We start from the raw sequence: 16,548 nt of genomic DNA, 5'->3' as shown, positions 1-16,548 counted from the left end.
GATTTTAGTCAGACCAAGCTATAACATTTTATATTTACTACGACAAAACACTTCAACCACTACATTTTTATTCGACACTGTAAGTGTCCATCTCATTATGTCCATCTGTTTTTATGAGAAGGGTGCAACTGCAGTCAGCAATTCGGGGTGTTTCTGCATGTGGGCATTCCTGCATCTGCAGGAACCCCTCTTTATACTTATTTTGGTCCATTTCTAAGCTACGACTCCAGTACATAGGCGGGAGGCAGGGGCGCTCCAGTACAGTAGATGTCAGTAATGCACCATAATGTTGGATGCCAACCGATGATAAACCCCACAGAAGAAGAGGCGGGGAGCGAAAACAGTAGCTAGCTATAGTTAGTACACACCGGTAGAGTGTGTTTCTCCCTCCTGCCTGTCCGGCACTGTTTTCTCGCAGTTCTGTTAATGACGGCGAGGGCAGGTTTTCGGCAGGTGGGAGCGAAGAACATTGTGTGCTAGCTTAGCCAGCTAGTCCTAAGGAGGACTCCGGTACACAGCAGGCGGCAGTGACACTGTGTCATGGAAATTCTACACCATGTCGTGGAAATTACCACTAGGGACACTCTAAGTCAATCTTAAATTAATCATCCTTTATTGTCAGCGCGCTGGAGAGGTTCCAACCAACTCAATGCACCAGATGTACACATGTCGACCAGGAGCTCGGCTGGGGTAGTCCCAGCAGTTGTCTTATATACGGCTATACACAGACAAGTTATATGATTTAGCATAATTAATTAATCATTAGCATTTTGTTTCATTCATGTGACCGACCAATACTGGTTCATAACATGTGACAGACCAATACCTCACGAGGATTCTTCTCTCTAAGCGGAGACCTTGGAACTGAGATATCTTCTGCCACCCCTGATCTATGTTTCCCAAGTGCTGGGTGTTTGAAAATGTTCTTATAACAATTTCTCAAAATCACCAAACCTTCAAGAAAAATCTAATGAATATCAATATTCAGGTGGTTTATGCCTACTAGTTGAAGAGCCCTGCCATCATCTTACTCTACATAGACAAAATATGATGCTTTTATGAGTTGCCTAGAATGTGCACAATACTAAAATGTAAAACATTATATTTGATTCCTGGAGCATTTAATATCCAGTCCTTATTTGTATGACTTATTCAAAACGGTCAATGAATGGCTGCAAAAATACATAGCCTCATATAATTCATTTTCAAAGACAAGTAGACATATGATATTTTAAATATGTGATTACACTGGCAAAATTGGGAAGAAGTGGAATAATACAATAAGTGTGGTTATTGTTCCTGCTGACAAGCACAGTAATTACCCTATATTTTAGCCCATTGTTAAGAATGAGAATTGTTTCACTGATTAGACTAAATAAAATGTATAATAAAATCTCCTGAAGACAAAATGACATAAATATGCCCCTACACCCTAACAAAATTATTTGTATGTTTATTGTCCCCCTACTAGAATCAAACGTACACTTTTGGGTTCACAATCTGTTTGACAAAATTATTTTCATAGTGACAAATCATGTCACCCTACCAAACATCCATGCCAAATACATACTGTAGGTCTGTCTGCTGCCTTTTCGTTGTCACAGCCTAAATTCCAATCACCAAACGAGGGGACTAATGCAAGTGTGGATTAAATCGACTTTAGTACATGCTGTCAAAAGGCTGCATTCTTCAATAGAGATGGGAGTCAAAGCAACCTAATTTTGTTGACAACATTGTACATAAAACAGCGCTGCCATGCTACTCTTTTTACAGTTTTATAAACTCAGCGGAGAACGTTCTCTCTCTCAATTCAGCTCCAATCTAATCTTGAGGGGCGTTTATTTAAAACATTCATCCAATCCCCTTGATTCCTTAAATAACTAGACCAATCATATGCTTCAATGTGCCACGGTTCACAGTGCTGTGGCAAGACAGGACAATGATAGAGGTTCTGCTCGTGATGTTAAATTGCAGGCGCAGATGCTCCGATTTGGAGCACAGTTGAAAAGTTAACGCGCTGACTATACAATGAACTACTTAGAAAAATTCATGAAGGAACCAATTGGGTGCTCGAGGGGAGGCGTTCATGCAGGAATCAATGGGAATCTCGAGTGGGGGCGTTCCTACAGATGCAGGAATGCCCAAATGCAGGAAGGCCCCGAATTGCTGGCTGCACACCATTGGTTTTTATCAACACAAGAAAGTTAAATGGAAACGCATCCTAGCAGGCAATTGTCACATCTATTTTCTATGCAAACTCTAAATGTTGACTTTAAAATTCACTGAAACACTTAATGGAAACTTAATGGAAACTGTAGCTTCTGAAATCAGAATTATGGTTCTGTTGCCATTCAACTCACCTGTCCGAATCTCCATCTGTCCAAGTTGCAAACCTGAATTGGGAGATTCCAAGGACAGAGAGACTGGAGAGGTTCCAGCCTTCCAGGGTATCAAACCACAGGAGGTTGGTGGCACCTTAATTGGGGAGGATGGGCTTGTGGTAATGGGTGGAGCAGAACACATGGAATGACCATCCTGATCTCGCAAACATACATTTTGTTTCGCGAGAGCAGGATGGTTCATACGAGGCTAACACTTTTTAGGGCCCAAGCCAAGTTGGCGTAGTCTAAACCAAGTTTGTTTTTTCAAGTTTGTATCATATATAATATAATAATAATATAATATGCCATTTAGCAGACGCTTTTATCCAAAGCGACTTACAGTCATGTGTGCATACATTTTTACGTATGGGTGGTCCCGGGGATCGAACACACTACCCTGGCGTTACAAGCGCCATGCTCTACCAATTGAGCTACATGTTATTTATTTTATTTTGTATTTTTTGTCAGGCACTGTAAATAGCCTAATTCCCATAGAGACCTGGAACTTTGCATATTTTCTATGAAACAAACCAATGATGTAAGGCCACTGCTGCCTCCATTCCAACGCTTTCAAGCCTACTGCTGGGCCAACCTTACAGGCGCAGGCCTACCCCTACCCCTACCCCTGGATTAATCAATATGTTTCACTTTATATGAGTGTACACCTGAAAGCCTAATAAGATACCACTAGATCAAAAATAGTTGACACCTCAAAAGGCTATAACACAGAGTTTCTAAACCCAGAGGCGCAACATCGCAAGACTTCCGGGAACGCTTGAGAAGCAGACCAGTCCGGGGTTTGAGAAGTCAATGAGTGAAAAATTCTTCCTTAGGTCTTAATTTTCTCGAAATCTAAAGGCACAACTTAGATTCGTGCCAAAGTAGTTGAACATGTCATTACTCCAGCCTCGTGAAAGTGAAAAACTGACACGTTTTCATTTTCGTCAAACACGACTTTATATTGAAGGAGTGCCTTTGATTTGACGGCTTGCACATGCGCAGTTTGGCGCATGGCGACCATTATACCCGAGTATGAGATTAGCTAGCTATCAGCATACTGTACTGTCTTTGACTATAATTCCATCTGTAAGGTTGCATACCATAGGACAGCCCAACTATGCACCCTAGTGGCCAAGGCCAGAATTGAGAGAAGAATGGATCAAAGTTAGAGAAATTTAGGCCTGTGTAAAGTTGATAACGATAAAGATGCATTCAGTTCTGTTATAAAATAATAATCACATGACATATTGGGGGTTTTCATGAGAGAAACAGGAGTTTATATGTCTACTCCACCGAGAACAAGCGGAGTTGGTGCACTTGGCTACTTCATCCCGACTCTTTCGTGGTGCGCAAACCCCGCCAACCCCACCGCATTGACAAAGACGGATCCAATGCGCGGTAGGCTACAGCGGGAAGATAGGACAACAAACGGATTATATTTCCACGAGGAGGAAAAGAAAGCGATTAAAAAAGAAATTATTCTACTTTAAAGGTTGTGTACAGTTACTTTTTTTCGCTGAGTAAAAAGCTTGTTGCATGCGTCACTGTTTGGAAAGAAAGAACATCTCAGCCAACTTCTTTGAAACGGGTTTTGTGTTTTTTGAACAATGTTTGCTCCTCTAATTCCTTGGATAAATAGGTATGTTTCAGAATAAATATTTTTTATGGGACGACTTGAGTTGCGCCTGTAGGCTACATTAATTAGGGGAAGGTGCGGTTCTGTAAGTGTAGGGCTACATGCATGACACTTCGTTCGGTTATCAATCATCCAATTTAGATCTTGATTAAAGGCCTTCGTGTTAATTTAACATGTGAGAACAATGCAAACACCCAAAGCCACTCAGGTTTGAGTGATCTCCATCATTAGTCAGCTACAAATTTGGATTGAGGACCACCAGCGCCTCATGTATTGGCAGGCTTTTTTGGACTGATCTCACTGACATGATTAGACGACCTAACCTAGGATACCAGCACTGATTTATTATTACTACTAATGTAAATAGTCTTTACATCTAGTGTCTTCTATAATTAAAATGTATGCAAATGTACCTTGGACATTATATAGTTTGTCATCTGTGCTAATGATAAGAAGTTGTGGGATTCTATTGTCTCCTGGTCTATCCCTCTCACTAAAATGTGGTTTATTTGGTTGTAGGCTTTGATTTACACCACAGGTACTACACCAAATTCAAATGAACATTCAAATGAACATTGTGTAGTTTCTAGGGTGTGTAATGTTTAGTCTGGATGCACAGTCTCTCTTACTGGGCATACAATATGCTAGACTAGAGGGTCAGGGTCAAGTGATTGGTTTGCATGTGAAACAAAGTAGCCTTTTTCCATAGCACTTCTCTAATCATATCTAGAGTGATTAGAGAAGCACTATCACTGGCTTACCACACACCCTGCAACCCCCGCCAAAAAACAAAACTGCAACATTTTCTCTCAGCCTCATGCCAAAATGTGTAGAATGGCATGATATTAGCTATGTAACTGCACATTTTTCTTTTTGCCCCATGGCCAAATGTGTACAACTGTTGGAAGTTTGCTCTTTTCCCCCCCAGACCTTGTGGGGGCCCCTCAAAACTGCGTTATGCCACTGAGTGCTATGTGTATGATTAGAGAAGTGATGTGCTATTCATTGGTGCATCATTTCCCTTGTGGAATATTACATACTTGTGCAGTGTCATATTGGAGATTAATCCTACTGATTGTTGTGTGCAGGTCTCCTCTGCAGCCTCTGCTCTGTCCTGACTGAGAGAGCCACTGGTGTGTTGCCCACTTTCCCACTGCATCATGGGTAACTTCTCCAGCAAGGATGGCCATGGACCCACAGGTACCCTCTGCCCCCCAACAATACACACAACTCACTTAATTAAGCTGTCAACCCTCCTGCTGTGCTGAACAGTCTCTGAAGTCTTTGACTTTTCTTACAGAGAACACAGACAACATACCCTGAGACTCGCATACATATTTCAGCTTTTAGTCGACGGTGGAAAGACCGAAAGGAGGGGGGATGGACAGAGACTGACATGAATAGAGTGAAGGAATGAGACAGGGAGAGGGGAAGAGACAGGAGATTGGGGAACACAAAGGGAGAGATGGATGCAGAGAGACAAAGTGTGTGTGTGTGTGAGCCAGAGGGTAGGAAGCTTGGCTTGGCTCCTGTGTGTGTGCTGCTCGGTGGTCATTCTCCTCGCGTCCTCTTGTGATTCGTCAGGCTCTGCTGCCCCAGCTGTGATGAATCGGCAGAATTCCTCAGCTCTGCACAAGGGCAACGGATTAATCATGGCAAGCCTAATGCTGGCAGACACACACACACACTAGCACATTATGGCTTGGAATAGGTGAACAAAAGGCAGCGGTGGAAGTGGGGAGTTATGGCCCGTCACTCTGTATTGATATTTACCTGATCATGATGCATCACTTTCCATAACTTGTTTAGTTTAACTCTATCAGTGAAAATATCCATTAAACCTAGAGTAAATCTGTTCAAGCCAAGGACATAGGAGGACTTAGGGTCAGTGGTGGTGTAGATCAGCAGCACAGAGCAGAGGAATGTGTCTCCTGATGAGCAATGGCCCATTCATCCTGAGAATGACAGCCTGGGTATTGTGCGGGGTTAATGGTCTGGTTTAGTCATCCTGGCAGCTCTGCATGCCCAACCAGTGACCACTGCACTCAATCTCTCACACTCTCTTTGTCAGTCTGCCTGTCTCTCTGACTGTCTGTCTGTGTACCTCACTCACCCTCACACTCGTGCGTTGTTGCTCTTATGCTCTCCAGGGCCCAACTTGGATTTGTTCCAAACCCCTCCTACTTCTCCAGTGACCACCACCCTGCCTGGTCTCACTCCGATCACACCCTCTATACCAGGCCAGCTGGCGGTCCCAGCACCAGTCACAGCCCTAGCCCTAGCCCCAGCTCCAGGCCCAACACCAGTCACAGCCCCAGCCTTAGCTCCAGCCCTAAGTGGGAAGAGACCCCTGCCCATCAGCCCAGGCTACTCTGTGATTGGTCCTGGGTTTATCTCCCTGCAAGGAAGGACAGGAAGTAATGCAGCAGTGCCTGAAGGGTGGGTTGTGATGGGGCGTAATGGAGGCCCCACCAGGTCTAGTCCCAGGATCCCTGTACCCCAGGGGAAGAGCTCAACGATGAGCCCCACCAAGAGTCCTTCATCCCTGGGTAGCTCCCTGTCCTCGGCCAGCCCGGTTAGCCTGGTCAGCCCCTCGGGGCAGAGCGGGAAGGAGAAGGACAGTGGGCTGAGCCTGACTACACTGGAGCACCATGGGGCTACAGACAACCAGGGAGAGATTGAGAGACTGGTGGAGGAGTGTAGGACAGCACTGGGTCTCAGTCCCAGTCAGTATGCAACACTGAACAGCGCGGGTAAGAGCAGCACATACTGTACATAAACATTACCACTCCCTCTTTATAGCAATGCCTAAAATAATCCCCCAGTATGAAATGCATGATCTCATACCTCTGAATTATGTGAATGTCTACTTCCAAATGCATCTTTCTCTCCTCCCCCCTCTCTCGCGCTTACTCTCTTTCTCCTTTTTCTCCCCTCCCCTCCCTCTGTCAGATGTGTTGAAGCATCTGCTAGTGGAGCGTCAGGAGTTGACCGCTGAGGTCCAGAGTCTACAGGAGACCATGCAGGTGAGAAACACCAACAAGACATCCCAATAAACAATAAACTGACCTCAGGACAGGAGATGTCCTGTTTCCAAATCAGGAAGCTGATTTTACATAGTTTAACCCTTCAGCTTCAGTATAGTCCCAGATCTGATTAGGCTTTAGCCAACTCTTCTAACTATTGTTGTCATGCCATGCAGCACATTTGGCATAATAAGAAAAGAACACTGCAGAGAACATTTGGCAAAAGCACAAACATATCTGTAGGGAGGCTCATCATGGCTACAAACTCAGACAATAGAACATGACAGATTCTCTTCCTATTAATCTAAGTACTGAAGCCCAGGTGTGTTTTTAGGTTGGAAAACTACCTTCCGTTTTAGGTGTTGCTACTATTCTATTTTTGGTTTTAGTACTTGGAGAGGTGTATTGGAGAGAGCTTTCGGTGGATACGTTTAGAAATGTAAACAGGAAATGACACCACCCCTGAGGCAGAGGTCAGGGCTGGGGTTCACCGTGTGTTCAGGAGATAACAACAAAATACCCTGTCATCTCCACCCAGAAATGCATCAGAGCAAGGGCCTCTGGGAGAAGCGGTCCAGCTAATAGGCCTCTTCCTGTCCTAGACCCATCCTGAGATCCTGAGAGGCCCAGGAGGAAACGCTCTGAGATTATCTTGACCCCCCCCCCCCCCACACAATATATTTTCCTGTCTCCCTCGCCTGACGCACCATTAAAGGTTCCTGTGTTGAAAGGGCTAGATGGTGTGTAGAAAGACAAGGAGAGGAATATGGAAGTTTAAATTCTTAGAGTGTTGCTCAGACAATCCAAAGAGGCTCCCAAGAGATTCCAAATCAGATTAATTTTTTATTCTGGTGATTTCCTGTCAAAAGCCCATTCCAAACCTTGACCCACCCTAATGAGTATTCTACCCAGGGGCTCCCAGCTTCCCCTGATATGATACAGATTGGGACAGTTGGAACACAAGCCCTCCTCCCTCCATCCCTCTCTCTTTTCCTACCATCCTCTCTCTTTTCCTACCATCCTCTCTCTTTTCCTACCATTCTCTCTCTTTTCCTACCATCCTCTCTCTTTTCCTACCATCCTCTCTCGTTTCCTACCATCCTCTCTCGTTTCCTACCATCCTCTCTCGTTTCCTACCATCCTCTCTCGTTTCCTACCATCCTCTCTCGTTTCCTTCCATCCTCTCTCGTTTCCTACCATCCTCTCTCATTTCCTACCATCCTCTCTCGTTTCCTACCTCCTTCCATCCCTTTCTATCATTTCCTCTCCTTCCCTGAGTTGAAGTCGGAAGTTTACATACACTTAGGTTGGAGTCATTAAAACTTGTTTTTCAACCACTCCACAAATATCTTGTTAACAAACTATAGTTTTGGCAAGTCGGTTAGGACATCTACTTTGTGCATGACACAAGTAATTTTTCCAACAATTGTTTACAGACAGATTATTTCACTTATAATTCACTGTATCACAATTCCAGTGGGTCAGAAGTTTACATACACTAAGTTGACTGTGCCTTTAAACAGTTTGGAAAATTCCAGAAAATGATGTCATGGCTTTAGAAGCTTCTGATAGGCTAATTGACATCATTTGACTCAATTGGAGGTGTACTTGTGGATGTATTTCAAGGCCTACCTTCAAACTCAGTGCCTCTTTGCTTGACATCATGCGAAAATGAAAAGAAATCAGCCAAGACCTCAGAATGTTTTTTGTAGACCTTGGGAGCAATTTCCAAATGCCTGAAGGCACCACGTTCATCTGTACAAACAGTAGTAGGCAAGTATAAACACCATGGGACCACGCAGCCGTCATACCGCTCAGGAAGGAGATGCGTCTCCTAGAGATGAACGTACTTTGGTGCGAAAAGTGCAAATCAATCCCAGAACAACAGCAAAGGACCTTGTGAAGATGCTGGAGGAAACGGGTACAAAAGTATCTATGTCCACAGTAAAATGAGTCCTATATCGACATAACCTGAAAGGCCGCTCAGCAAGGAAGAAGCCACTGCTCCAAAACCGCCATAAAAAAGGCAGACTACGGTTTGCAACTGCATGGGGACAAAGATCGTACTTTTTGGAGAAATGTCCTCTGGTCTGATGAATCAAAAATATAACTGTTTGGCCATAATGACCATCGTTATGTTTGGAGGAAAAAGGTGATGGCTTGCAAGCCGAAGAACACCATCCCAACCGTGAAGCACGGGGGTGGCAGCATCATGCTGTGTGGGTGCTTTGCTGCAGGAGGGACTGGTGCACTTCACAAAATAGATGGCATCATGAGGAAGGAAAATTATGTTGATATATTGAAGCAACATCTCAAGACATCAGTCAGGAAGTTAAAGCTTGGTCACAAATGGGACTTCCAAATGGACAATGACCCCATGAATACTTCCAAAGTTGTGGCAAAATGGCTTAAGGACAACAAAATCAAGGTATTGGAGTGGCCATCACAAAGCCCTGACCTCAATCCAATAGAAAATTTGTGGGCAGAACTGAAAAAGCGTGTGCGAGCAAGGAGGCCTACAAACCTGACTCAGTTACACCAGCTCTGTCAGGAGGAATGGGCCAAAATTCACCCAACTTATTGTGGGAAGCTTGTGGAAGGCTACCCGAAACGTTTGACCCAAGTTAAACAATTTAAAGGCAATGCTACCAAATACTAATTGAGTGTAACTTCTGACCCACTGGGAATGTGATGAAAGAAATAAAAGCTGAAATAAATAATTCTCTCTATTATTATTCTGACATTTCAAATTCTAAAAATGAAGTGGTGATCCTAACTGACCTAAAACAGGGAATTATTACTAGGATTAAATGTCAGGAATTGTGAAAAACTGAGTTTAAATGTATTTGGCTAAGGTGTATGTAAACTTCCGACTTCAACTGTATCTGTGGGGGCCCAAGGCAGATAAACTGAGCTGGGGAAAGCCAAGAGAGACGGGCTCTAGAGAGAGAAAACCTTTAACCCTAAATATCCAGTCTTTTTCAACACTATGTTGACTCAGTTGTGTAATATAAGTGATATTAGCTTTAATGAACTTTCAGGTTTCTCTGTTCTCCTGTGGGTTGGGGAGGCTTTTGTAGACAGAGCGAGGGAGGGAGGGAGAGAGAGAGAGAGGGAAAGTTGTGTGGAGGAGGAGGGCTGCATTCAGCTGTCGAGGAGACAACTTGTTTTGTTTGGTGGCGTTAGGGGAAAAAGTCAGTGTGTTGTTACTGACTGTGTGTTAGAGGGAGAGAATGGAGAGTGTGACTGACTGACTGTATTGTTGGTGTGTGTGTGTGCACGCTAGAGAGAGAGAATGGGGAGAGGGATCAGACACATTGAGATTCTTGGCTGAGATGTCGGTGTCGGGCTGCAGTGTTTCCCTGTGCCTCGCTCACTCTCTCTCTCTCTCTCTCTCTCTCTCTCTCTCTCTCTCTCTCTCTCTCTCTCTCTCTCTCTCTCTCTCTCTCTCTCTCCCTGTGTCTCTCTCTCTCTCTCTCTCTCCCTGTGTCTCTCTCTCTCTCTCCCTGTGTCTCTCTCTCTCTCACTGTGTCTCTCTCTCTCTCTCTCTCGCTCTCTCTCTCTCTCTCTCCCTCCCTGTGTCTCTCTCTCTCTCTCCCTCCCTGTGCCTCTCTCTCTTTCCCTGTACTTCTCTCAATTCAATTTCAATTCAATTTAAGGGCTTTATTGGTATGGGAAACATATGTTTACATTGCCAAAGCAAGTGAAATAAACAAACAAAAAAATGAACAGTAAACATTACACTCACAAAAGTACCAAAAGGATAAAGACATTTCAAATGTCATATTATGTCTATGTGTTATAACGATGTGCAAATAGTTAAAGTACAAAAGGGAAAATTAAATAAACATAAATATGGGTTGTATTTACAATGGTGTTTGTTCTTCACTGGTTGCCCTTTTCTTGTGGCAACAGGTCACAAATCTTGCTGCTATGATGGCACACTGTGGTATTTCACCCAATAGATATGGGAGTTTATCAAAATTGGGTTTGTTTTCAAATTCTTTGTGGGCCTGTGTAATCTGAGGGAATCTCTCTCTCTGTCTCTGCCTCTCTGTATCTCTCTCTGTCTCTCTGTCTCTGCCTGTCTCTCTGCCTCTCTCACTGCCTCTCTCACTGCACCTCTCTCTCTCTCTCTCTCTCTGCCTCTCTCTCTCTGCCTCTCTCTCTCTGCCTCTCTCTCACTCTCACTCTCACACACTCTCTCACTCACTCTCTCTCTCTCTCTCTCTCTCTCTCTCTCTCTCTCTCTCTCTCTCTCTCTCTCTTTTCTCTCTTCCAAATTCAGATTGCTTCATTATACATATTGACAAAGCAGTATAGTGGTAGAGCATTTCAGTAAATGCAGTACAATGCAATGAGGATAATAAAAATACTGTTCATTTCAGTATGAATAATAATAGTACATATAATCATGAATACAGTTACAACACTACAGCTGTTGTACTGTGTAATCTTCGTTCAATAAATGTAATTAAATAAAAATAAGATTACAAAAAATAATGGCTAATAAATAAACAACAATGTACATGGATGATGGTTACACTACAGTATGTATTACTTGTAAGTTATACAGTGGGGAGAACAAGTATTTGATACACTGCCGATTTTGCAGGTTTTCCTACTTACAAAGCATGTAGAGGTCTGTAATTTTTATCATAGGTACACTTCAAAAAAACAAAAATCCAGAAAATCACATTGTATGATTTTTAAGTAATTAATTTGCATTTTATTGCATGACATAAGTATTTGATACATCAGAAAAGCAGAACATAATATTTGGTACAGAAACCTTTGTTTGCAATTACAGAGATCATATGTTTCCTGTAGGTCTTGACCAGGTTTGCACACACTGCAGCAGGGATTTTGGCCCACTCCTCTGTAGCTCAGCTGGTAGAGCACGGCGCTTGTAACGCCAAGGTAGTGGGTTCGATCCCGGGACCACCCATACACAAACATTTATGCACGCACGACTGTAAGTCGCTTTGGATAAAAGCGTCTGCTAAATGGCATATTATTATTATTATTATTATTATTATACAGACCTTCTCCAGATCCTTCAGGTTTCGGGGCTGTCGCTGGGCAATACGGACTTTCAGCTCCCTCCAAATATTTTCTATTGGGTTCAGGTCTGGAGACTGGCTAGGCCACTCCAGGACCTTGAGATGCTTCTTACGGAGCCACTCCTTAGTTGCCCTGGCTGTGTGTTTCGGGTCGTTGTCATGCTGGAAGACCCAGCCACGACCCATCTTCAATGCTCTTACTGAGGGAAGGAGGTTGTTGGCCAAGATCTCGCGATACATGGCCCCATCCATCCTTCCCTCAATACGGTGCAGTCGTCCAGTCCCCTTTGCAGAAAAGCATCCCCAAAGAATGATGTTTCCACCTCCATGCTTCACGGTTGGGATGGTGTTCTTGGGGTTGTACTCATCCTTCTTCTTCCTCCAAACATGAGTTTAGACCAAAAAGCTATATTTCTGTCTCATCAGACCACATGACCTTCTCCCATTCCTCCTCTGGATCATCCAGATGGTCATTGGCAAACTTCAGACGGGCCTGGACATGCGCTGGCTTGAGCAGGGGGACCTTGCGTGCGCTGCAGGATTTTAATCCATGACGGCGTAGTGTGTTACTAATGGTTTTCTTTGAGACTGTGGTCTCAGCTCTCTTCAGGTCATTGACCAGGTCCTGCTGTGTAGTTCTGGGCTGATCCCTCACCTTCCTCTTGATCATTGATGCCCCACGAGGTGAGATCTTGCATGGAGCCCCAGACCGAGGGTGATTGACCGTCATCTTGAACTTCTTCCATTTTCTAATAATTGTGCCAACAGTTGTTGCCTTCTCACCAAGCTGCTTGCCTATTGTCCTGTAGCCCATCCCAGCCTTGTGCAGGTCTACAATTTTATCCCTGATGTCCTTACACAGCTCTCTGGTCTTGGCCATTGTGGAGAGGTTGGAGTCTGTTTGATTGAGTGTGTGGACAGGTGTCTTTTATACAGGTAACGAGTTCAAACAGGTGCAGTTAATACAGGTAATGAGTGGAGAACAGGAGGGCTTCTTAAAGAAAAACTAACAGGTCTGTGAGAGCCGGAATTCTTACTGGTTGGTAGGTGATCAAATACTTATGTCATGCAATAAAATGTAAATGAATTACTTAAAAATCATGTGATTTTCTGGATTTTTGTTTTAGATTCCATCTCTCACAGTTGAAGTGTACCTATGATAAAAAATTACAGACCTCTACATGCTTTGTAAGTAGGAAAACCTGCAAAATCGGTAGTGTATCAAATACTTGTTCTCCCCACTGTATATAGCGTAAATACTTTGATGGTTATGGGATGTCCCTCAGGCTATGGCAATCATATCTGTAATAAATCGCAGTAATATTTGCGATTTCTCCCTCACCCAGAATAATTCCCAGCTTTATGTCATTAGGAAATGCACAGAAGTTGGGAATTGATTGAGATACAGTGAGGGGAAAAAGTATTTGATCCCCTGCTGATTTTGTACGTTTGCCCACTGACAAAGAAATGATCAGTCTATAATTTTAATGGTAGGTTTATTTGAACAGTGAGAGACAGAATAACAACAAAAAAATCCAGAAAAACGCATGTCAAAAATGTTATAAATTGATTTGCATTTTAATGAGGGAAATAAGTATTTGACCCCTCTGCAAAACATTACTTAGTACTTGGTGGCAAAACCCTTGTTGGCAATCACAGAGGTCAGACATTTCTTGTAGTTGGCCACCAGGTTTGCACACATCTCAGGAGGGATTTTGTCCCACTCTTCTTTGCAGATCTTCTCCAAGTCATTAAGGTTTCGAGGCTGACGTTTGGCAACTCGAACCTTCAGCTCCCTCCACAGATTTTCTATGGGATTAAGGTCTGGAGACTGGCTAGGCCACTCCAGGACCTTAATGTGCTTCTTCTTGAGCCACTCCTTTGTTGCCTTGGCCGTGTGTTTTGGGTCATTGTCATGCTGGAATACCCATCCACGACCCATTTTGAATGTCCTGGCTGAGGGAAGGAGGTTCTCACCCATGATTTGACGGTACATGGCCCCGTCCATCGTCCCTTTGATGCGGTGAAGTTGTTCTGTCCCCTTAGCAGAAAAACACCCCCAAAGCATAATGTTTCCACCTCCATGTTTGACGGTGGAGATGGTGTTCTTGGGGTCATAGGCAGCATTCCTCCTCCTCCAAACATGGCAAGTTGAGTTGATGCCAAAGAGCTCCATTTTGGTCTCATCTGACCACAACACTTTCACCCAGTTCTCCTCTGAATCATTCAGATGTTCATTGGCAAACTTCAGACGGGCCTGTATATGTGCTTTCTTGAGCAGGGGGACCTTGCGGGCGCTGCAGGATTTCAGTCCTTCACGGCGTAGTGTGTTACCAATTGTTTTCTTGGTGACTATGGTCCCAGCTGTCTTGAGATCATTGACAAGATCCTCCCGTGTAGTTCTGGGCTGATTCCTCAACATTCTCATGATCCTTGCAACTCCATGAGGTGAGATCTTGCATGGAGCCCCAGGCCGAGGGAGATTGACAGTTCTTTTGTGTTTCTTCCATTGCAACTGTTGTCACCTTCTTGCCAAGCTGCTTGGAGATTGTGTTGTAGCCCATTCCAGCCTTGTGTAGGTCTACAATCTTGTCCCTGACATCCTTGGAGAGCTCTTTGGTCTTGGCCATGGTGGAGAGTTTGGAATCTGATTGATTGCTTCTGTGGACAGGTGTCTTTTATACAGGTAACACGCTGAGATTAGGAGCACTCCCTTTAAGAGTGTTCTCCTAATCTCAGCTCGTTACCTGTATAAATGACACCTGGGAGCCAGAAATCTTTCTGATTGAGAGGGGGTCAAATACTTATTTCCCTCATTTAAAATGCAAATCAATTTATAACATTTTTGACATGCGTTTTTCTGCATGTATTTGTTGTTATTCTGTCTCTCACTGTTCAAATAAACCTACGATTAAAATTATAGACTGATCATTTCTTTGTCAGTGGGCAAACGTACAAAATCAGCAGGCGATGAAATACTTTTTACCCTCACTGTATTTTCTATTCTCTTTTGAGGGCCAAATGGCAATTTTTGTTTATTCTGTATTTGTTTCATTTTCCCAATTTGTCAAATAGGAGGTTTTCATTTCTGTAGCAATTTGATTGATTTCCCTGTGTGTTTGGATAATAGGGTTGTTTAATGTTTTTAATTATTAACAGCTGACATGGGGGACTCTTTTCAGGGTTCAGCTCTTGGGTTTCCAGTGCTTTGAATTCTAAGGATGTTTTGGGGCTTAATTTTAAATGGTGCCAACATTTTAGTGTCCTTTTCTTTATATTGACAATTAAAGGGAGTCTTCAGAGTTCTGCTCTGCATGCATAATTTGGTACTTTCTTTTTGATATTTAGGATAATTCTGTATGTAGATTTTTTTATTGGGTTTTTCTCCCAATGCTTATAATCGTAATTACAGGTTAGACCCCAAACCTCGCTTCCATATAGTGCTTTCGGTAAAATTACACTTGAATATTTTGCACCAGATTTGGAAAGGAATATTTAATTTTGGAATGTTCTTTTTGAGTAATGCTTTGCGGGCTTTTTCTTTTAGTGCATTCACTGCCGGAGCAAATCCACCAGAGGCACTGATTTTCAGTCTCACGTAGTTGTACAATTGGGCATGTTCAACCATGGTATTTCCTAATTTGAAGGAGTGTCTGCTGCTCTGATTCCTGGCCTTTTTCTGGAAAATCACAACTTTGGTTTTCTGAAAGTTGATGTTGATTTCCCCGTTGATGCAGTATTCCCAAAGAATGTTAAGTTGTTCCTGTAGATCTTGCTCTCTTGGTGACAGTAGGATTGAAACTGCATCCTTGTCTCACCCCTCACCCTTGTGCAAAAATGTGTTGTTCGAGTAAATAGATTTTATGATGTCGTATACTTTAACCCCAACGCCACTTTGGAGGGTTTTGTAATATAATCCATCAAGCCATATGGAATCAAAAGCATTCTTAAAATCAACAAAACATGCAAATACTTTTCCTCTGATTTTCTGATGAACATGCTGGCATAGCAGTGCGGTCGTGTTCTTTGTTGTGTTTCTGTGTAAATAGCCAGTTTTTTGTATTTTTTGTATTTTTCGTACATATTTCCCTATCACACTTTTCATCCTTCTACAAAATATACACTGCTAAAAAAAAACACTAAAATAACACATCCTAGATCTGAATGAATGAAATAATCTTATTAAATACTTTTTTCTTTACATAGTTGAATGTGCTGACAACAAAATCACACAAAAATGATCAATGGAAATAAAATTTATCAACCCATGGAGGTCTGGATTTGGAGTCACCCTCAAAATTAAAGTGGAAAACCACACTACAGGCTGATCCAACTTTGATGTAATGTCCTTAAAACAAGTCAAAATGAGGCTCAGTAGTGTGTGTGGCCTCCATGTGCCTGTATAACCTCCCTACAACGCCTGGGCATGCTCCTGATGAGGT

At 43.1% G+C, this 16,548-nt stretch overlaps 1 protein-coding gene across 1 annotated transcript in view; it reads left to right on the top strand.

Annotated features, from left to right (window-relative positions):
• The first annotated feature begins 3,791 nt into the window (after nucleotides 1–3,791).
• LOC311145334 (uncharacterized protein) overlaps nucleotides 3,792–16,548 on the top strand; it is a 37,148-nt gene continuing 24,391 nt past the window's right edge. The window contains exons 1-4 of the mRNA XM_084181564.1: nucleotides 3,792–3,873; nucleotides 5,106–5,217; nucleotides 6,168–6,770; nucleotides 6,970–7,043. Of these exons, the coding sequence (XP_084037690.1) occupies nucleotides 5,178–5,217; nucleotides 6,168–6,770; nucleotides 6,970–7,043 (717 nt within the window). The 5' untranslated portion in view covers nucleotides 3,792–3,873; nucleotides 5,106–5,177. The remainder of the gene's footprint in view (nucleotides 3,874–5,105; nucleotides 5,218–6,167; nucleotides 6,771–6,969; nucleotides 7,044–16,548) is intronic.

This window comes from Coregonus lavaretus, assembly GCF_964263955.1.
Source record: "Coregonus lavaretus genome assembly, chromosome: 18".
Lineage (NCBI taxonomy): Eukaryota > Metazoa > Chordata > Actinopteri > Salmoniformes > Salmonidae > Coregonus > Coregonus lavaretus.
The sequence above is the reverse complement of the archived record's forward strand: the minus strand, read 5'-3'. Positions and strand labels throughout refer to the sequence as shown.